The sequence below is a fragment of the Podospora anserina genome, chromosome 2 (genome assembly GCF_000226545.1).
Source record: "Podospora anserina S mat+ genomic DNA chromosome 2, supercontig 1".
NCBI lineage: Eukaryota > Fungi > Ascomycota > Sordariomycetes > Sordariales > Podosporaceae > Podospora > Podospora anserina.
In genome coordinates this window covers 68191-89978 of record NW_001914830.1, presented here as the reverse complement: position 1 = coordinate 89978, position 21788 = coordinate 68191, and the positions used below count along the sequence as shown (strand labels likewise).

General features: G+C 53.4%; 8 protein-coding genes across 8 annotated transcripts in view; 4 read left to right on the top strand and 4 right to left on the bottom strand.

Moving 5' to 3' along the window:
• PODANS_0_870 (uncharacterized protein) overlaps positions 1–949 on the bottom strand; it is a gene marked incomplete at both ends in the record, with an annotated part of 1837 nt that extends 888 nt beyond the window's left edge. The window contains 2 exons of the mRNA XM_001903097.1: positions 1–304; positions 366–949. Of these exons, the coding sequence (XP_001903132.1) occupies positions 1–304; positions 366–949 (888 nt within the window). The remainder of the gene's footprint in view (positions 305–365) is intronic.
• Positions 950–5695: 4746 nt separating this feature from the next.
• PODANS_0_860 (uncharacterized protein) lies at positions 5696–8151 on the bottom strand (the record flags this gene model as incomplete). Its single annotated transcript, XM_001903096.1, has 5 exons — positions 5696–6796; positions 6856–7105; positions 7208–7349; positions 7419–7452; positions 7501–8151. The coding sequence occupies 5 exons, from the start codon at positions 8149–8151 to the stop codon at positions 5696–5698; spliced, it is 2178 nt and encodes a 725-aa protein (XP_001903131.1).
• A 1911-nt stretch (positions 8152–10062) lies between these two features.
• Positions 10063–11438, top strand: PODANS_0_850 (uncharacterized protein; the record flags this gene model as incomplete). Its single annotated transcript, XM_001903095.1, has 2 exons — positions 10063–10643; positions 10769–11438. Coding segments are annotated over 2 exons (1251 nt in total), but the record flags the coding sequence as incomplete, so codon positions are not given.
• An 834-nt stretch (positions 11439–12272) lies between these two features.
• Positions 12273–14259, top strand: PODANS_0_840 (uncharacterized protein; the record flags this gene model as incomplete). The annotated part of the gene is made up of 2 exons (XM_001903094.1): positions 12273–14066; positions 14137–14259. Coding segments are annotated over 2 exons (1917 nt in total), but the record flags the coding sequence as incomplete, so codon positions are not given.
• Positions 14260–14520: 261 nt separating this feature from the next.
• PODANS_0_830 (uncharacterized protein) lies at positions 14521–16173 on the bottom strand (the record flags this gene model as incomplete). The annotated part of the gene is made up of 2 exons (XM_001903093.1): positions 14521–15993; positions 16096–16173. The coding sequence occupies 2 exons, from the start codon at positions 16171–16173 to the stop codon at positions 14521–14523; spliced, it is 1551 nt and encodes a 516-aa protein (XP_001903128.1).
• Positions 16174–18044: 1871 nt separating this feature from the next.
• Positions 18045–18677, top strand: PODANS_0_820 (uncharacterized protein; the record flags this gene model as incomplete). The annotated part of the gene is made up of 1 exon (XM_001903092.1): positions 18045–18677. The coding sequence occupies one exon, from the start codon at positions 18045–18047 to the stop codon at positions 18675–18677; it is 633 nt and encodes a 210-aa protein (XP_001903127.1).
• A 119-nt stretch (positions 18678–18796) lies between these two features.
• On the bottom strand, positions 18797–20018 carry PODANS_0_810 (uncharacterized protein; the record flags this gene model as incomplete). Its single annotated transcript, XM_001903091.1, has 2 exons — positions 18797–19458; positions 19532–20018. Coding segments are annotated over 2 exons (1149 nt in total), but the record flags the coding sequence as incomplete, so codon positions are not given.
• A 1007-nt stretch (positions 20019–21025) lies between these two features.
• PODANS_0_800 (uncharacterized protein) lies at positions 21026–21538 on the top strand (the record flags this gene model as incomplete). Its single annotated transcript, XM_001903090.1, has 1 exon — positions 21026–21538. One exon carries the CDS (start codon positions 21026–21028, stop codon positions 21536–21538), a length of 513 nt encoding a protein of 170 aa, XP_001903125.1.
• Positions 21539–21788: the final 250 nt, after the last annotated feature.

Sequence of the window (21788 nt, the reverse complement as noted above, 5' to 3'; positions counted from 1 at the left end):
AGCGTCGGCCAGCGAGGACCGATCGCGCTTGAGACGGGCGCTGACTTCGGCACGCTCCTCCTCGGTGAGGAACTTGGCTGTGGAGGGGTAGTCCTGCATGACGAAGTAGGCAGCAATGGCGATGATGACGGTGAGGATACCCTCGAGGATGAAGATCCACTGCCAGCCAGAGAGACCACCGACGCCTCTCATCTCAACGATACCGCGAGCCAAGAGACCGCCGAACGCACCGGCAGCGGTGGCAGCCGAGAAGAAAATGGCCATGCGGAGACCGCACTCGTGGCGACGATACCACATGGTGATGCTGGTGGGCGCCCTGTCAGTACAACACCACAGCGCGGCGAGATATGGGAGAAGCTACTCACTAGTAGGTGATACCGGGGAACAAACCACCCTCGGCGATACCCAAGACGGCACGGACGGCCATGAGGCCGGCATAGTTGTGCACAATACCCATAAGCGTCGTGCAGATACCCCAGGCGACCATGATGCTGGGAATCCAGATGGAGGGGCGGAAACGCTTCATGGCCATGTTGGAGGGGACCTCGGCGGCCACGTAGAAGGGGAAGAAGATGGCGAGGGCATCGTTGTACTGGAGGCGGGCTGAGTCGAGCTTGAGATCCTTCTCGAGGGTGTCGAGACGGGCATTGCCGATGTTGGTACGGTCCAGGAAGGAGAGCAGATAGAGGAGAGCCAGGAAGGGGATCAGCGTGACGTCGATCTTGCGGATGAGCTTCTTGGTGGCCGTCTCGTCCCAGCCGGCGCTCTCGACGGCATCGCTGTCGGTGTTCTTGAAGACGGCCTTCTCGTTGGTGACGCTGTCGGACTCGGTGGTGGGAACATCCCGGTCGGCGCCGGAGACCTCTGCGGCGGCACCCATGATATGGGACGAACCCAGGCGGGTCGCTGGTGGTGTGGGGAGTGTGGGGGGAAGGTGGCGGAAGGGGGATCAAGTCAACTTCAAGACACTGCTGTGCTCAGACAGGACAGTGGAGGTCGGGGACTTGCAGATGCTGCTGCGGTGCAAAGTGCAGGCAGGTGGCAGTTCACGAAGCTAATCGGGAACTTCAGACGACTAACTGGGCCGACAGGGAAGGAGCTAGCGGGATGGCAGAGGCAGAGACATTCGCAAGACGAGGCAGCGATCACCTCGACATCTTTATATACTCCAGCCAGGGACGAGGGGACGAGGGGACGAGGGGACGAGCTGTCCGCACTCAAAGGTCCCCGAGACAGGCAGATTTGGTCGCAATGCAGTCGAATGCAACACCCACGTCGCATCTTTTGGAAATTCCCATGCCGATCCTGGGCTCGTCAGCAGGGAAGGGGTGACGCGGGTCCACATCCTCCCACCTCCCACTTCCCACCATCATGGCCCGCCCGCCCGTTCACGTCAACCTCAACTCTCTCCCTCACCCCGTTCCCCAATTCCACATCCTGGAAAGCATACGGCACACGATGACACCTTGGCCTTCAACGGCCGGGCGGAAACTGGAGACGCCAACCCCCAATGTTTTTGTCAGGATACATACACTACTACTGCGTCCACTAGACTGCCTTAGCACGCTGCATGTACCTCCTGCGTCCGGGAGAGATGAGATGAGGATGAGCTGATGGGCGTCTGCTGGTGGTTTCAGCCCTTTTTCGTCTGGGTGCACAAGAGAGTCAGCTTCCCATAGCCAGAGGCAGAGAGGCAGGCTTCAGGTTATTCGGAATGGGGAAGGATCGTCGTATCGCCCGTTCCCCGAACAAGCGCATTGGATGGTTCCGAGAGCTGTGGAAAAAAAAAAGGGGTCTCACTCATCCACAAGTGCCAGCCCGGTTGCGCCAGTCAGCCGTCGATTGGCGGCACTGGCAGATACCATCCGTACATACACGGTAGCTAGTGTACATGGACAGCAATAATCTGTCATCTCGAGGACGGCCTGATGTGCGAGGAGGTTGAAGGAAGCGTTTTTGGGGTTGGCAGGGGATCCCCCTCCGGTGCAGATAGGAATGGTACGCCAACCCACCGGCTTTGGCCAAGCGGCCTTGGCTGCAACGCCGCCTCTTGAGTCTCTTCAGAGTTGTCGACGGCCGTCTGGCGAGATTGGGACGCGGGGACTTGTGTGGTTCACCAGTCAGCATCGCTGCTCAGCGCCACCAGCAGCCCGGATCTGTACAACATGTCCGGCTTGGCCGTGGTGATGCCCCGCCATTGGGCAGCTCACCATCCCCCCCGTCGTCAGCAGGGAAGCCAAGCGTTCAAATCTCATCCCCGCACGTGGCTGCCACCAACGGCGCGCCGGATGAAGCCTTCGGGCAGATGGATAAATTCCTTGGAGCCCAGGCGAGCTGGATGGCTGCCATTGGCGGGTTGGCGCTCACTGCGCTCCGGCACTCGAGAGAGCAAGGTGGTGTTCTGTCTGGTGCAGGTTGAATCGTCTGAGCGCCGTCTCGACACGTGCGATAACTGCCAGATCGCAAGCCACCCGCCGGCCTGCCAAGTTGTTGCTTGTCCAGCATCCGTATCACTAGTCTGCCACAAAGGTCGGACGACCGCGTGAGGCAGGCCGGCGGACCAAGGGAGAAAGAATGCTTCTGGAAGCCATGCCCGAGCGTAGAACGTTTTTGGTGATGGTGTGTTGAGGCTGACCTGGGCACAGACGTGGTGCGAAAGAGCTGAGAATGGCTCGTCCGGACACGAGATTATCGCCAGGGAGACACGGCGGCGCGCTGGCCGTGTTTCACAGGGCAACAGAGTTTTCGCATGCTTGCAGGAACGGTGATAAAGATTGGCGATTGGCGAGCGCCGCACAATCGCATTATGCCACCAGCAGAGTGCAATTCTCGGGCCCTGCGATTACGTGGTTGCAATATTGACCAAGGCATCGGAACCAGACAAGAGCAACAAGGAAGGTGGAAACCCACGGCTGCACCGCACGCTGCGGGAGCCGACATCGCACGCATTGAACAGAAACAAAAAAGATAGAGAGATAGAGGCGGAGAGAGAGACTATGGCATCCATCAAACTCCACCATCTTAACCACTACGTCTAACGGTGAGGAGCTGGGCGAGAACATTCGACGGCAACTGTCGCCACTTCCCCAGACTCGGTGTGGAAAAAAGCGGTGGAGGACACGAGAAGTGGAATCGACAGATCTCGGCTCATCTCCGAAGCTCATCACCAACAAGCTCATCTGTTTTGCTGCTGCCTCTGCTCTTTTTGCGGGGGATTGTGGATGTTGTGTGGATGTGCTGTGGATGAGTGTGTGGATTTTCCCCAGACGGAGTCGTCCGACATCCCCGCAATTTCCCCAGACAAAAAGCTCAGACCGGTCGATCCTTCACAACCGTCGCTTCATAATGGCTCCATTCACAACGACACTCGTTCAAACTTCACAACAAGCTCACTGCCCCCTCTCCCTTTTCCCCGTGGGAAACATGGAAAACACCACAATTGGCGCCCAAACAACCGAGGATATCTGGCCGACTATCGGTTTGTGCTTTCAGCCTGCCTAAATTCGGTGTCGGTGTCGCCTGCCGTTGCACCTGGACGTTGCACGGGTCGGTGTGGAGGTGGGTGGGTGTTGTCCATCGCGTCTTGGCCGATGCCACGCTGGACCTCCATCGCGCCCTGGCGCTCCATCCCGCCCACTCCGCCCTGCCCGCTCTTCTCTTCTCGGACCCTTCCTGTTTCTCCTCTGCCGGCCAAGACGTCCCGCCTTGTTGATTGCACCTGTGTGTCTGCTCCGCCTGTCCGAAAAGCTTGGGCCAACTGCCGCTGCGGGCCCCACGCCAAAAAGAGACGGTTGGGGATGGAAGCTATCGACAGGGTTTCCCAAAGAGGCAGCTCCTCCGACAACCTCCCAAGGTGCTGGCAAGTCCAACAGCTCAACAATATTTCCAACAATGCTGGCTCTCCAATCCGACTCGCTCCCCATCATTGCCATTGTCTTGGGTCTTGGGAGGAGGGAGTGGTGGCATGGTTTTGCCGCATCATAGTGGTGCTCACCAGCAGGCCTACTTCCTGGATTTGAGCCTCTCTTTCTTTGGATGGCCAAGACTGAGTTTGACGCGGTGGCTTTCCCAACGGCTTGGTTCTGCAGCCAGCATTTATTCCCGTCCCCTCCAGCTTGGCATCAGTGAAACTTCAAGGTTTCTCTTGACCGCATCAAGCGAAACTTATTTCACGACGACTTTTATTACATCCTCCGTGTTCATGAAATAGCGAGTCTTCCATGATGCCGTTCTGATGGCGGCGTTTCCGTGCACTCAACGCATGAACGCTAGCTGTTCATGCCGACTACTAGCACCCACGCCGCAATTTCCCCATCCACGGTACGTTGGTGTTTTGATCGCTGACCCGGATCTACATTACAGAAGCAGAATGGAACATGAAGAAAGGGACCCTGGCTGGCCGCTCTGTCATTGGGATTGGGGCGACGCACGCCAATACACCGTTGCACCCCAGATCAAACAAGTCAAAAATAAAACCATCAGCACCATTGCGAATGATGTTAAGCTACCATAGGCACAGAATCGGGACTCGGGCAGAAAGTCAGATCATAGAGTGGTCATCTTTATCCGCCACAAAGATCCAAACTAAATTGCCTACCTACAGTACCTAGGCAGTTTCTGCAATCCTCTGCGCCCGGCGGTTTTCTGCCAGAGTTGTACCTTGGTCTCTACCGCCGGTTAAATGAGGGCTGCGTGCCCGGGACCACAATCTCACATTTCACGGCGTCGGGAGTATCGTTGGGACGGATACCAACAGCGAGATTTTGGGCGGGAATAAAAGTCAGGGTCTCCCGACATGATGTTTAATATCTGCTACGCGAGTTATGACCCGGGGGTGAGGGGGGTATTGGATGCACTGATCTTTTCTGACAGATGATCACTGCTGCAGTAGTACTGTTGGTACTTGGTGTTGGTTGGACGTTGTGTTAGGGTAGGTATGGTCAAAATTGCAAGAGAACTTGGAAGTGCCTCAGCAACACGCTCCCCAGCTACATGTGCGTTATGATGGCTGATAGGGCTGCAATCCCATGCTTACGTTCCATCCATCCCGATCCAGGAGCAAGCAGGTGATGCGTGGCGAGATAGGGTACAGCACGGGTTGGAGCAGCACGGGTTGGTTGCATCAGTTGCGGTATCGTGAATGTTGTGGTATCGCACATTGTAACAAGAATGGGTGGTATACATATCAAGCAAGGCCTCACATGCATATAATACCAATCAATTAGCATGCACTGGCCTGGGTTTCCTGATGGTCTGGTCCCTCCACTCTGCGCCAGTATTAATTTACCGCATGCTCCCATTCGATGGTTGAATAATGTTTAGTATCGGACTCGGATAACGCGGCTGCATAACCGGCTCTGGACTCGGGTTCAACCATTTCTTTGCAATCGCGACGGAGCTCAACACAAACGAGACTGCACAGAGCAAAAGCTAAGAGAACCGCAACTATCGTGGTTCTAGGTAATTCGTACATACATACGGTAGTACTAACTAAATGACCTTGGCGCATTCCGCAACCTGGAACTAAACCACTCACACCGCAACAAAAAATGGATGATAAACATTTATCCCATCGAGCTGTGATCCTCCCCTTCATCAAGATAGCTGGTGACCAACACTGACTAGGCCGTCATTTATTAATCTTCTTCTCACAAGCCTTGGTAAACTCAGCCAACAGCGCCTAGCAAACAACAAGTCAGCAATAGTCAAGCAATGACTTTGATTGACTTACTTCGAAATCGTGATGCGCCAATGAACGAAACACCGGGCTCTTGTCCAGTTTCAACGCCGTCACCCGGGGGCTTCGAATACCATACGCCACGCGCGCGAGGAAGCGTGGGTCATCTCTGACATTTGTAGCTTCGAGGACCTTTTGAATGCTCGAAGCCATCGTTGGCGTCACAGTGAGTTTGGGGGGCTGAATTGGTTTGCCTGTGAGGCAAAAGGAACAGTGCCCGCACTTTTCCTTGTCTTTGGGCAGGCCCATACCAAAGTGTTGTGCCAGAGACAAGGCAAAACACTTGGAGCCGGTGATCAAACTCATGACCTCCTTGCATCGTTGCAGGGCATCTTTTTCTCGATCTGTTAAATCCTTGTACAACTTGTCAACCACCTTTTCCTTGTCCTCGTGTGTCCTGGGCAAGGCTTTTTGGACAATGTAGCGGTTCATTAGGCCGCTCGCTTTCAGTCTAATGTGGCCCTGTTGATCAAGCTGGTTCAGCTTGGCCACGATGTCGCCACGGGTCAAGCCTGTGTTCTTGTACGACGCAGCTTCGTAAACATCAAGATCGTACCACTTGAGCTTCTTCTTGGCGTTCTTGTAGATGGCGTCGATGACGAGACTCTTGTGTTGTTTGATGATGCCAAAATACGACGGCATAGCCTCAAACTTGTAGGTTGAATACTCCGGGGTCGTAGCTCGAATGAAGCCGAAATGGAGCTCCAAGGTGGCGTATATGATGCTGAGGGGACTTGGTCGTATATCAAAGTCCTTTTGCTGCCGATAGTGATTGGTCTTGAAGACACCCCCGACAGGGACCCCTAGAGCTTCCTTGAAGATATCAAAAACCAATCCGGCCAGCGAGCTTCTTGACGGGAGGTCACCGCGAGCAAAGACCTCGCGCAGGTAGAAGGCGCTAGGAGCAAGATAGAACATACATTTGCTCGGCTTTCCGTCCCGTCCTGCACGCCCAATCTGTTGGCTGTATTCTTCGACTGTGTTAGACAAGTCCCAGTGAACCACGTTCCTGATATCTGGTTTGTCGATGCCCATGCCGAATGCAATCGTGGCACAGACCTGAGAGTTCTGTCAGCGACGAAGCAACGTCGAGAAGGGAAGCCAGAAGTAAAACTCACAATGTCAACTTTTCCAGAGAGGAAGTCGTCTTGGGTCCGTTGTTTGACTTCGGTCTTGAGCCCGGCGTGGAAAGGCGCGGCCTTGAAGCCCTGCGCAGCCAACACTTTGGCGTGGATCTCGGATTGCTGCTGCATGGCGACATAAATGAGAGTCGGCCCTGGGTTGGCACGCAGAAACCTGAACAATTCTTCAAAGCGCTTGTCGCGCTCCGACTTGACATGAAAGCCTAGCATGATATCTAGGGAGACACTGATATCCCGGTCGTACTCTTTGCAAACAGTTTTGGCTAGGAGTTCAAGACTGTATCAAGTCAGCGCAAGATTCCCAGGGCATGTGCTGGCAACAACTTACTTTGGTCTGTATGGTGTTGTTCGGAAGACATATGCTGGCTGTATTGAGAATGCCTTGCAAATGTCCTCGGCAACCTTGGGAGTAGCCGTAGCCGTGAGACAAACGACACGCCCTGCCTTGATTTCATCCACAAATCGAGCAACTGCAAACGAAGGAGGTCAGGTCTTTGTTGTGTGCAATGTGATAGTAGTATCCAACGAGGTTGTCTCACCTTTGAGATAGTCAGGACGAAATGAATGTCCCCACTATATAAAATCAGCGGCACTCCTTGACAAGGACGTAAAGAGACTGACCTCGGAGACACAGTGTGCTTCATCCACAGCCAGCAAACGGATGCCGCCAGGAATCCGTTTGACGGTTTCGACGAAGCCCTCGTTGTTCAGCCGCTCTGGTGCGCAGTACAAGATCCGTAACTGTGATCGTGCCAGAGCACGGTATATCATCTGAAGTTCTTCCCAAGTCTTGCTCGAGTCAATGCTTTCGGCCGGGATGCCGCGTTTCTTGAGGACATCGACCTGATCTTTCATCAAGGCGATCAGAGGTGAGACCACAATGGTCACGCCTGCCTCGGCTGGCTCTCGTGTGCCCTCTGGGCCGTCCAGCTCGGGGAAGGCAATGGCGGGGATTTGATAGCACAACGACTTGCCTGCGCCCGTGGGGAAAATGACGAGGACATTATCGCCTTTCAGAATATGCTGAATGGCGGCTGCCTGCTCGTGCCGGAACGCCTTGAAGCCAAACTGGTTGGAAAGAATCCGTTCGGCCAGTGCAATGTGACTATCGCCAAGCGCTAGATTCCTTTCGACCTCTGATGCTTCGGTCTTGGCCCGTTTTGCAGGTCGCTCGAGGGCCACAAGCTCGTCTTCGTCGATGTCGTCAAACACATCATCATCGTCAAGTTCAAGATGGTCAAAAACATCGTCATCGTACTCGTTATCTGACATATTGGTGAGAATCTTGCTGCCGCTCCTTGCCAAAGAATGAGGAGTGCAGGATTGCAAACGCGGCAAAGATTGAGGAGTGCAGGAACGACGCGCTTTGGGAATTGTGGGAAAGTGGAGCAGACCAACCAGCTGCCAGCTGGGACGCGAAATGGTCGGGAAGTCATGTGATTCTTGGGCGAAATGGGCAACCTGGGCAAAAGCAGGGCAACCTCAGTGAGGTCTGCAGGCCACGACACACAACTGGGAGAGCAACTGTCACTTTCACTTTTATTTGTTGCGATTCAAGATGGCACCTTTGAGGAAGGTTGCTCTGAACGGAAGGTCTTGGCATGACGGCGACATCGGATTGGTCCGCTTTCTCCGCAACAGATAAGTTAGGCAATTATCAATCTTGGTACCCTAGCTTTGAGGTGCCCACCCAGCAAATGGCTCGAGTGGCAGAACCTCAATCGGCTCCTGCATGTTGCTCTCCTTCTCTTCAGTCTCAATCAACCACGCCAGCTTCGAACTCGATTTGTGAATATCGACCGCAGCTTGATCGGCATATCTAGACGTCTTCAGTCCACGAACCCCCACACCATGAAGCGGATCTGCTGTGGGTCTGGTGGTACTCACTGTTCCCACACAACTATCTTGGGCTTCTCCTCAGTCCCAGTTCGGAACCATTGGTACTGCAGCACCCCGGTCTCATTTTCTTTGACATAGTTGGAGACAGATTCTGCTATCTCCTCTACCTGCAACTCAAGATTAGTCTCTGTGTGTTTCGTTTATGAACAGGCCTGAGCTGTGATGTACTCACCCGCGCTACCCTGTCTGGTTTGGGAGACAAAATGGCGAGGAAGTGAAGAGAGGACATTGTTCAGGTCTCTGAAAGCTGTGGGACTGAGATGGGCAAGGAGGGACAGAACAACCGGAACGATGCGGGGCAGCCTTTGTGATCAAGACCCGGCAGAATACCAGAGGTGGATCGGGACCAAATATGGACCCGACAGGGACATTGCTTAGTGGAATGGAAGTCAAGGACCCCAGGGCATCCATTCTTCCGGTCCCGACCGCGGTATGGTTCCCGTCCTCAACCCCCAATCTGTGGCCCGGCCATTCACCATCATGTTCTGCAGGGAGGGTCTGAGCCCAAGGAAAAGTGAAGTAAGAACAAGCACTGGAAATGCAACGGACCAAGAGGCCAAGATGTCCTTGGCACGCCACACAAAAGCTTGTCATGAACAAGTGCAGGTTCTAGATATATTCTAGGTCTTATCCACCAAGGTATGTAAAAGCCCTCCCGGATCAATCCAGACGGAATCTTATATACCTAGACAGACGCACACCAAACCACCCATCAGCCGATGGAGGAGGCAGTGAGTTCGTCATCAACCCTCTCATCAAACACCAACCTCGGCAAAACATCCATCGGACCTAATCTCTCACAAGTCCCCACAACCAATCATCTCCTCCAGGCACCGTGCTTGCATCATTCTATCCACTGCCGCTGAGCCCTTGCTCGCGGAGACATCACTTATCGGAAGCCAATCTGCCGAACAGGCTATCAACTTCACTCTATTCCGCAGCATCCCACCCCGACTCCTACTACAACCAGGATGCGATCTTCGCTCACGACTTCATTAGATATTATAGCAATGAACATAATGCACCAACCAACCCGTGGAACGTCCCCCGGTTCTAGTATTTGACCTCGTTGTTGTCCCTTTTCTCGGCATGGTATCAGGCTGTCTTTTGCTCCCATCCGGCGTCACTGTCATTTCAAACCTGCATATACGTGATAGATATCCACTTGATTCATTGCAAAGGATGCATCTGTTCAAGATTGTCGCTGCGGTGGCAGCTTTGGCAAGCGGTTGGTTTGCTTTCTGTGCCCCTGTCTTCCCGTTTGAATTCTAACAACATCAAAAAGGCACTGAGGCCGCTGTCAGACAGCTACCAAAACCTGCCAGCTGCAGTGGTGTTGCCAACTTCCGCTACCAATACAAGTTGGAATCGGGATGGTCCGCCATGAAGATTGCCGGTGGTCTCAAGCAAGTGCGCACCATCGTGTGGGACACCGAGGGCAACATGCTGGTTTCACAAAACACGCGTGGCATCTCTGTGCACACATTTGGAGATAACGGGTGCATCAATAGCACCACCATGCTTATATCTGGCAACCAAATCAACCACGGCCTTTCCATCACTCCAGACGGCAAGACACTCTATGCCAGCAGTGAGACAACGCTGTGGAGCTGGGCCTACGACCCCCTTACCCGCAAGATCAGCAACCAAAAGACCATCGTCAGGGGCATGTCAACCGGCATCCATTCATCGAGAACGGTTGCCGTAGTCCCCCAGCAGCCCAATCTCGTGTTGCTGCAAGTTGGGTCAAACTCCAACTTTGACATGGCATCTCAGCAGCCTGGCACTGGCAGGGCCATCATCAAAATCTTTGACGCCAGCAAGGCACCTAGCAACGGCTTCAACTACAATACCGAAGGGGAGGTGTATGGATATGGTCTCAGGAATGAGATTGGCTTCACAGCCGATCCCAATGGCGTGTTCTGGGGTGTCGAGAACAGCGGCGACGTATGTACTTTCCACCTTTCGCCTTTACATTCCGTACTAACAGCTCTAGGACTTTGCCCGAACTGAAAATGGGCAGCGCCGCGATATTCACATCGATAACCCGGCCGAGAAGCTCAATAACCGTTAGTCATGTCGTGACCTACCGTACCCATCCATGTTCATTGACTAACATGGTGGCAGTCGGTGACCCCCTTACCGTTCGAAATGCTTGGTACGGATATCCGACCTGCTTTTCTGTCTGGAACCCGGCCAACTTCCCCAACTCCAATCTCAAGACTGGCTCCCACTTTGTAGTCTCACCAAACTCGTCCTATAACGATGCGACCTGCAACGGTCGAGCAGTGCCACCCCGGCTGACCTTCCAAGCGCACTCGGCCCCCATTGCCAACACATTTGATTCCGATGCAAAGAATATGTATGTCACGTTCCACGGGAGCTGGAATCGACAGCCTGCCACAGGCTTCAAGGTTGTCCAGATTCCCTTCACAAAGTTGGCCAATGGAACGTACGAACCTGTTGCCCCGGCCGACAGCATGACGGGATACAAGGACATTTTCTCGGCACCAAACCCAGGAAGCTGCACTGCCAATGGGCTAACCATGAGCAACTGCTTCCGCTTGACAGCCGCTGCTTGGGATCCGGCGGGCAGAGGGTTGTTTGTGGGAAGCGATAACAGCGCCGAGGGCGAGATTTATGTCTTGACTCCTAATTAGTAGAGGATAGCACCCGCCCTGGGTCTCGTTAGGGGCTAGAAGCCCTTGAATTTTAGGTACAGGTAGTCAAGAACCGAAGAATTCATTCTTTATCCGAGGTACCTGATAGTTGCCCATGTATGTCTAATGTATTGAACCTCGGTGGAAATAACATCATGCTGCTTGCTCGCTCATTCTTGTAGGAACTACGAGGGTGATTGCTTTTTCAGTCATGTACCTTATATAGGGGGTCCTTCGGCGTGGTTTAAAAGCCTTGACCATCGTCAAAAGGGTCTTTTTAAATTCCATTCTGCATTTCTCTTTTTAGTCTATTTACTTATCAACGCACTTTCGCATGGCATTTGCCTAACTGCATATGAATTCTCGTAAAACAAAAGAAGGGTCTTGCAAGTCGGAATTTTGGTTCCTTCATTCGCGCGTTCTGCCACGACTGTTTGCCAACGTACTCATCAACATGCTGAGAAGAGGGAGATGTCGGCGTCCAAGTTAGGTGTGGCGTGTGGAAGCTCGTAGCCGTCCAATACATAGATCTGTACATATATATCCATTTACATGTTCTGAAACCATGCCATCAGCACAGCAAGACTCCCATTTGGCTCTACCTAAGGCGCTGAAGTCCATGCCTTGCCAGTAGAGCCCAACCATCTTCGGCATCGATATACCCGGTGGCTGAGATGCATTCACTTGCTCGAACGAATTGACCCGGAGATAATGCACCCCAAGTCTCTTGGCAAAAGCCACCATTCCAGATCGGCCAGCTGAGTCTGCACCCGGCTTTTTTTGCGTCCACGCTGTTCACTTCGACGGGTCTTGCTTAACCCTACAACATCGTAACTACCACAGTCCGTCAATCTCATGGCTGACGCAATGTTCAAAGACAAGCCTCAAGGGACCAGTCGCTTGCGAACATTGCCTCGACCCCATGCCACAATATCCTGGATAGGCAAGAGGAGCGAGCGGCTGCTCGTTGCCTTTACGCTAAGTCTCGTGGTCTTTTACATCGTCGGTGGTTTTGAGCGTGCGTTCCCTGTAGTCCCCGAATCTGTGCGCCTCGAAAGACACATGAATACAGGCCAAGCACTATACCCATATGCAGCCGTTAAAAGTAGCATCGAGTGGAGCAAGTTGAAGCCTCGCTATCCAAACAAACAGTCTCCCACACAGCTTCCCGCCACACAGCCAGGTACAGCTCACCCGCCGATTCAACATCGATTCAAGAGAGAATCGGGTCATGACCGGAAGAGGCGAGATGCGAGAAGGCGAGCGGTCCGGGACCTCACCATAAAGTCCTGGTCAGCCTATCGCAAGTATGCTTGGAAGAAAGATGCCCTCCTTCCGCTCTCCGCCACTGGCAAAGACCAGTTCTCCGGCTGGGCGGCCACTCTCGTCGACTCTCTTGACACTCTTTGGATCATGGGTCTGAGGGAAGAGTTTGACGAAGCCGTTGCCGCCGTGGCCGAAATCGACTTCGCAAACTCGTCCAGCCCGATGATCAACATTTTTGAGACCAACATCCGATACCTCGGTGGCCTGCTGGCCGCGTATGACCTCAGCAAGCGGGACGTCCTTTTGCAAAAGGCGATCGAGCTCGGTGATCTCATCCATGCCGGCTTTGACACACCCACACGCATGCCGGTCGACAACATCGACCTGCTGGCTATCAAATCAGGGGAGGGCCAGATGATTGAACCGCAGGTCGTCTCGGCCTCCCCCGGAACACTGAGTTTGGAACTCACCCACCTGTCTCAGCTCACAGGGGACCCAAAGTACTACTCCGCCATAGCCCGCCTCAACGCCCTGTTCAGTGTCAGCCAGAACCAGACCCTGCTTCCTGGCCTATTCCCCATGTACATCTCGCTTTGGGGCCCCAAGCCGGACGTCATCAGCGGTACAAGGTTTACCTTGGGAGGTGGTGCCGACTCCATGTACGAGTACTTTCCCAAGCTATCCCAACTTCTCAACAATGCCGCGCCATCTCTTGTTTCGCTCTCACACAACTTTCTGAGCTCGGCATCTGCGAACCTCTTCTACCGGCCCATGATTCCTGATTCATCAGCGAACGACATCATGATATCGGGCACAGCCAATATCCATCCCAGCCCCGACACCAAAACCAACAGCGTTCAACTCAGCCCAGAGACGGAACACCTGACATGTTTCATAGGCGGAACCTATGCCCTGGCAGGGCGTTTGTTTTCCACTGCGGAGTACCTGGAGACGGGGTCAAGGCTAACGAGGGGCTGTGTGCACATGTACAAGTCGTTCCCTACCGGGCTCATGCCGGAGCGGCTGACTATGCTACCGTGTCCTCCTGGAGGTTCTTCTCATGCAGCTGAATCGTGTCAATGGAATCAAACCCTGTGGGATGCAACCGAGAAACAGCAAGGCTTGCCTAGGGGGTTTGTTTCGGCCACAGACAGACGGTATATCCTCCGCCCGGAGGCTATCGAGTCGGTGTTTTACATGTGGCGCATCACAGGGGAACCAGAGTGGGAGGCGGCGGCGTGGGACATGTTTCTTGCTGTCGCGAATGCGGTCTTTGTAAAGGAAACAGGAGGCGGGGCCAGCGTGAAGGACGTGACTGTTGACCCCAGCAAGGAAGACGTCGAGAGGAGTGATGAAATGGAGGTTTGTGCGCCCCGTTCCCGGCTCTGCCACTGGTGAATGGGTCAACCGCTAATGAAGTTGCGTATGACAGAGCTTCTGGATTGCAGAAACACTCAAGTATTTTTATTTGGCGTTTTCGCCACCTGATTTGATCAGTTTGGACAAGTACGTGTTAAACACAGAGGCTCATCCGTTTCTCAGACCAGAACGGTGACGAAATTCGTGAGCGTGTAGTGGGCAAATATATAGGCCCATTCGCTGTATTAGTAGAATCATCATTCCGGGTTTATCGTTTGCTCCTAGCAAGACAAGTCAGGGCTTTCTTGAATGTGATCTGTAGGTATGTGTGTGCGTGTATTTATCGTAAACAGCCGCCGCCATGGCTGGCCCCATTTCAGACCCTAGACCCCGGACGCCAAACTAATGCAAAACCCTCTCCCTTTGGTATAAGACTTCAAGACTTTGCAAACCGAAACTACCTCCTCCCGCCCCGTCCTCCTCCTCCGCCCATCATGCCGCCCATCTGCTTCATCATGGCGTTCATGTCAAAGCCGCCCCCGGGTCCGCCCCCGCCGCCAAGCATCTTCATCAGACTGCCCACATCGGGCATGCCACCACCAGCCCCGCCGGCGCCGCCCATGCTCTGTAACCGCTTCTGCATAGCAGCCAACTGTTGGGCCTTGTTGCCTCCACCCATGGCATTCTGTGCCCTCTGCATGTTCTTCATGTTGCCGCCCATCTTCTTCGCCATGCCGGCCATCAACCTCTGCTGTGTCAGCAAGTCCTCCACCTCCCGGACTGTCGTTCCAGAACCCCGCGCCACTCTTGTCATGCGCGTCGGTTGCTCGATGAAGATCTTGCCGTCCGAGTCCAGCTCCTTGTCCGTCATGCTGTCGCAGATGTAGATCATCCTCTTCAGCTTCAGGCTCCCTTCTTCGTCGTCCATGTTGGCCATGATATTGCTCATGCCGGGAATCATGCCCGCCATCTTGGATAGCGGGCCCATCTTCATGATGTTCTGCAGCTGATCCCTCAAGTCCCGCACAGTGAAGATGCCTTCTGTAATGTGCTTGATCGTGTCCTTCTGGTCCAGTTTCAGCGACTGGACATGCTCCACCAGACCAGCCATGTCACCCATGCCCAGCAACTTGGAGATAAAGTTCTTGGGTACGAAGCGCTCCAAGTCCAGCATGTGCTCTCCGGTACCGATAAAGACAATGGGTGTGCGGGTGGCAGCGACGGCCGAGATTGCTCCACCACCGGCAGCATGGCCGTCGGTCTTTGTGATGATGATGGCGCCAAAGTCGGCGGCTTCCTTGAAGGCCATGGCCTGCCCCTCGGCCTGCTGCCCTATGCTCGAGTCGAGCACCATGATGGTCTCGTCTGGTTTGATGGCGTTCTGGATGTCCATCATTTCCTGAAACAAGGCACTTTCTTGCCTATGACGGCCAGATGTATCCACGATGATAACCTCGAACCTCTCCTTCTTGAACTTGTCGACACCCTCCTTGGCTACGACGGCCGGGTCGGTTTCCGTCAAGCTGCCGTAGTATGGAATCTTGGCCTTGGTCGCATTTTGCTTGAGCTGATCAAAGGCACCGGCACGGAAAGTATCGGCGCAAACTAAGCAGGCGCGAAAGCCACGTGATTGGTAATGGCGAGCAAGCTTGGTGCAGGTTGTGGTCTTGCCGGCACCCTGAAGGCCGACAAACATGATGACATTGGACTTGCCCTTCTTTGGCTTGAAGGGTTCGGCATGAGGGTCGACGAGGTCGACGAGATGGTCGAAGACGGCTTTCTGAATGAGGCGCTTCTTGTTGACTGCTGGGGGGAGGTCTTTGAAGTTGACTGCGGCTTTGATGTCTTTTCGGAGCCGGCCGACGAGACGGACATTGACATCTGCTTCGAGGAGGGCGGAGCAAATCTGCTTGAGCATAGAGTCGAAGGCCTAGTGATTGCAACGTGCGACTCGTTAGCGGCTGAGACACGCAGAAAGGCAAGGGTAGGCCCAAGGAGAAGGAAAGGAAAGGGAAAAGGAAAGGATAACTACCTTTTCATCGAGATTTGGGGCGCGCGTCAAGTCGGTGACGGCGGCATTGATGCGCCGACCTAAATCTTGAAGAACCATGATTGGGGAAAAGTTACGGCGATCGACGCCGGTCGTGATGTCTGGTGATGTTGGGCGGCAGTGGTCGGTGAGGTCGGGATCTGGTGGTTTGGCCAAAAGTGTTGCTGATGACAGAAGTCGAGAGCTGGGCAAAATGGTGGGGCGAATGTTGGGGAGCCCCACCTACCGTAGATGCCCGGGGGTTGAGTGGGTCGGGCGGTGAGAGCTGCCAGGCACAGTCACACAGTGGCACGTCAGGGTTAAGGGCTTTGATACAGCTGAGGTATCTATCTAGAAACTACAGCTTATGCCTTGCTTCCACCAACCCAGAATCTGCTCGACTCGCATATAGGAACGTCATCTTCAAAACAGGGAGCAGGAACAGAGGCAGCCCCAAGCGCTTCAACCGTGCTAACATCAACAACCAAGTCATCAGTCACCTCTCCTCTCATCCATCGGGGTTTGTCTGGAATGCGTGCACTCACCCAACTCCGCTGCCACAAGCCCAAACCTGGCGCATTGCAAGCAGCTTTCTAACGGGATCCAGGTTAAATGAGGCGATGGTCAACCCCCCCGACGCACCCACCGGAGTGCAAACACCATTTCCGGCAAGGTCCTCGCTGGCGCACTCAAATATCTCGTTTGTGGCTGTATTGACAGCAACAAACAAGTTGCCCTCGGTTTCTGGCGTGGACTCGTACAGACTAGTATGGTTTCTGATCTCCCAAGATTCCAGATATCTCCCTGATGCGGGTGCTGAAGAACAAGGGCTTTGTCCTCTTGCCTGCAGCGTTGTGCTGAGATTGATCTGCCTCGACGTCGTCAAACAGCGCGTTGGGTTGCCCCCCGAGCCCGTGTTATCGCATGAAGTAGGCAAGACGATGGATGCGGTGGCCAATCCAGACACTCTGTTCGCGTCCGACACGAATATGTCAGCAATGACACTTGGCCCCCTTGTTGGTCTGCGCGGCTATACATACTCTTCGTTCTCACAACTGAAAGTATGGCTCGCATACAGAATTCTTTTCTCCCAGTCCATCGCAAAACTAACCGTGTCATCGATTGGCCTGCCAAAAATGTTCACGCAACTGCTCCAGAGCAAAGCGGATTTGTCTTGAGTAAACCCTTTCCATTCCTCGGGCCACATTCCGAAGCAGCTGTACGTTGTGCCGCTCGTGGAGAGATAGAGACCAATCACCGAGTCGGTCCCTGCCCGTCCTGGTAGAGATCGATCGGGCGCATCGTAGGTCCATTCGGAAATCTGCCAGGAAATTGGAGCAGGAGATGCTGGACAGGGTCGTGCTGCCTGCCCTGCTGCAAGAAGAGAGGCGAGAAAGAGAACGACCTGAGGCTTCATGGTGATAAACTGCGTCGATGGTATAACACCGATTTTCTGGGACGAGGTTGATCTAGATAGGTATGTTTGAAGGTCGTTCTTACACTGGCCAGGGTGATCTATAAGCCGAGAGGCTTCGAGGCAATATGGACTCTGCCGTGGGTAAATGTCTATTGCGCGGGGTGGCCAAGATACCCACATTCGGCATTAACCTACCTACCTTGTATCACAGCGGCCCCATCAAGGAAGAATTGGCACTTCACAATGAACCGGCCATTATGCTTTTCCTGGATCATTGTCTGCCCGTTTCTTCAGGGGTACTTGCATACCTATCTACGACGAGGTAGGTTGCGTGAGATATGTTCAGCTCCACCGGCGTCTGCTAGAAGGACATATCTGCCTCCGCAAGTAGGAGTCATTTAACAGTCTTGGGGGTAAAATAAGCAATCCTACAGTCTGCGAGCAGTAACGTGCAAGAGAAGGCAGAAACATGAGCCCTTGAAAGCCACCAGGTAACTCCACAGCGAGGGAGACCAAGCAGCAGTGGGTCAATGCCATGACTCATTCAAACCGTAGCTGCCATTGGGAATTTACCTCACTTATCATTCTTGTGACTGATCACCATCTTGTAATCCTCTTGATTTGGCATGAAACAACTTTAAACGCCAAAATGAACCCAACGGCCTCATGGCGCCCCATGTACAACCACGATCTCTCGGCTGTCATGCTTGTTGCTGATGAGATCCACCCCGGTCTCCCTGAAGGTGCTTCTGTTTTCGCAGAGCGGGTAGAACTCTTCCCTGAGGGATGCTTCGTTCTGGAATCAAGGCAGGAGATTTGCGGCTATATCATATCACATCCCATTCGACGACATTGCCCTCCCGCTCTGGATACCCTGCTCGTTGAGATACCCCCGACTGCCGACCACTATTACATTCACGACCTCGCCATTCTCCCTTCATTCCAGGGACGTGGATTAGCTGCCGAAGGTATCAAGAAGGTTTTGGACGTTGCGCGCAACTGCCGCACTACCTGTCTTATCTCAGTGTACGGCACACTGGCCTTTTGGAAACGATTTGGGTTCGAGCCTGGGATGGATGACGCAGACATGTCAGCAAAATTGAGAGGATATGGCAACGATGCCATGTATCTAGAGTGCCAGAACACAACAGAACAAGCTCCAGTCTGACAGTTGCAAGAGCCTATCAAAAGTGGAACAAATGCAAGGTCAATGCCGCAAGGCCCTAGTCTAAGAAAATTTCTAAACAAAATCGCTGAAACAGATCAAGAACCCACAATACCCGGTGCCTATCGTTGTTTGACAATCATATCTCCGGCCTGAATCCCTTTCCCTTGGGTCAAGACTCCGGCCTTGTTCAGGATGTCGACCGTACTCCTGACCACGTTCAAGTCAACCCCCTGTGTTCTCTCCGGGAACTTGACTGTCTTGAGCCATTCCCTAGCATCTTCTTCCGAGTAGTCCAAGTTCGTGCTGATGTACTCGACTGCTTCTTCTGGATTCTCATTGAAATGCCGGATGCCCTTGTTCAGCTTCTCCAGCAGATCATCCACCCTGCCATCCAACGCGGTGCCCTTCACCAACTTGGTGGAAGCCACAATCTTCCAGCTTGACCAGGGAGTGTGGATCTCCCCCACACGTCTAATCTCTCCATTATCGTAATACTTTTTGGAAGTAAAATGCTCCCACATGAAGAAATCCGCAGTCCCGTCGTTCACTGCTTTCCGGAGATTCTCAAACGTGTTGAGCACCACAAAATCCGAGTAAGGGGACGCAGACTCGGCCGACGTGCCCACCCCCGTGGTTGGGACGAGCCATGCACGCTGATCCGCTAGAACATAGCCCATGACATAACTGCCGGAGCCGATACGGGAGACGCCAATCTTGCCACCTTTGAGCGAGTCGACGGATTGGATCTCGGGACGCTGGTTTCCTGTTGAGATGGCCCAGCCTTTTGGTAGCGAATTCGAGCGGTTAATCTTTGTCACAGCCCCCGCAACAATACAGCAGCTGGATGCACTTACAAAGCGGCGTTTCCACATATGTTCCAACGAGTCTATACCCGCCGTCATTCTCCTCAGTCTGTTCTGTCTTGCCCAATCCAGCAATCCATCCTTCCGTCAGACCGATGGCCACATCGATCTCTCCGGCCCGGATCGCCGTGATCATGTGTCCGGTCCCCGAGGGAAAGGGGATCAGCTCGGCATCGAGTCCAAAGTGCTTGTGGGCAAAGTAAATGGGCGTCGAGAAATGCTCGGGAACAAACCCGATCTTGAGGGGCTGGGAACTCATGATTGAGCCGGTTGCTGGTTGTTGTTTGATCCTTTTCAGTGTGTCAAAGTTCAACGTTGTGTCTTGCTGAAGCGATGGCTGATGATCATAACAAATGTATTTTTTTCCCAACCGAGAAAATGAAGGCGCACTCACTTCCAGAGGTTTAAATGACGCAATGCGGGGCGGCGCAGAACGATTCTGGAACAAACGAAGCGAAACCGACCCCACTACCGACCACTATCTGCGGCAAGGAGGGCCTGTCTTTGGCGGACATTGCCGTTGACTTGCGGAAGCCACAGTGGTGTGCAGGTGTGGGAACTGCGAGTTTCGCAAGAATGAACCAGAAATTGTTCTGATAAGTCGGAAACTAGGGTCGATAAACAGCAAGTGCCCAAAAGGGGCCCCTTTTTCAGCCCGCTTATGAGGTCGAGAACAAAAGGCTGCTGACGGCTCCAACAGCACCTTATGCACTGTATCACCGGTTACCTCGAGTTACCTGCCTCCTGTAAGGCACGATTGATAAATTCATCCGTTGCTAGTTCCACAGATGGTAAGCGGAGCCAAGGATGTGCCGCTCCTGACTACCATGTAAGTTGCCCCAAGCACATATGGGAAAGAGGATAAGTCTCCTGGCCACGGGAAAGAAGGGAATGCAATTCCATTCCACGGGTGTGTCGGGAGCTTGTCTTGCACTGACATGTCTTGGGTCCCGGGTAAGGTAGTCTCTTAGAGAACCAAGTACCTGGACTACTACCATTTGTGTTCGCAGTCGTTACCTGATTTCGAGGACCGAGGTGCCATATTTAGGTGTCCTTTGTAATGTGAACGTCAACTGTCACTCGAGTCCCTAAAAATAGGATAATCGCCAGTTAAGCGTGGTAGCGAACAAGCCCACGGAACCAAGAGCGCCTGTCTAACCCACGGCCAGACAACCCCGGCTTGGCCATTATATGTAGCACACATGGAATGAAAAGCACTACAGGCAACGATGCAGGCTTAGACTTCAGCCGAGATTATGAAGCCAAGTTTGGAAATAGCATCCGAGAAGGTTCCTCTTTCTGTTCAACGTACCACACCTTCTCTCGACTGCTGTGGGTCTGGCGACGTGTGCTCAGCTTACACTGTCACCGAGACTTGATTCATAGGTATCTATCGTCCCCAATATTAATTCGAGACCAATTTCCTCACCTTGCCCCCTGATTCCGTCATCTCGACCTCTTCGCCAACGGCCTGTGATAAACACAATGCATCTCTCTACTGCCATCATTACCTTTGCTCTTAGCCTGGTCGTCTCTTCTGAGAGTCTTGTCCGCCCCTGCGGCCTTGAATTGGAACGATGCCCGACAGGATGGATCTGTCAGAGACTTGAGCGATCGCCCACCGGCGAGGGAATCTGTGTTCGACTTCCTCTGCATGTTCCCCTTCCCATACGGACAACGCTTGTCACCTCACGGGCTTCGCGCACTACAACAACAACAACAACAACAACACCGAAATCAACACCGACATTTCAGTCTTGCGGTGGCTTCCGCGTGAACCCTGCCACCTGCCCCAAAGGTCATATTTGCGTGGACAATCCTTACGTGGAGGGATGCGGTATGGCTTGTGACAAACCGGGAATCTGCGTTGACCCTGGCGAGTTTTGCGGAGGCTTTGCTGGCTTCCGGTGCAAGGGTGACAGAGTCTGTATCGATGATCCGCGCGATGACTGCGATCCTCGCAACGGCGGTGCCGATTGCGGCGGTATCTGTGTCTAAGTGAGATAGTTGACTGGCGGCAACTTGGGTGGAATTAACGACACTGAACATCTAAGGGGTGACTGTGAAGGGAAAGGGATGATTCAGACCGGATAAAGGAACGGTGGAAGTCGAGACTCTGTATTACAATAAACAGATGCTACCCTGGTATTGACATTCAATTCAATAGTGCCCTGTAACGCTTGATTATGTTCCCGCTATATTCCGTTGCTTTATTCCTGGCGGCTTCAGTTAATCTAGGACGTTCTTA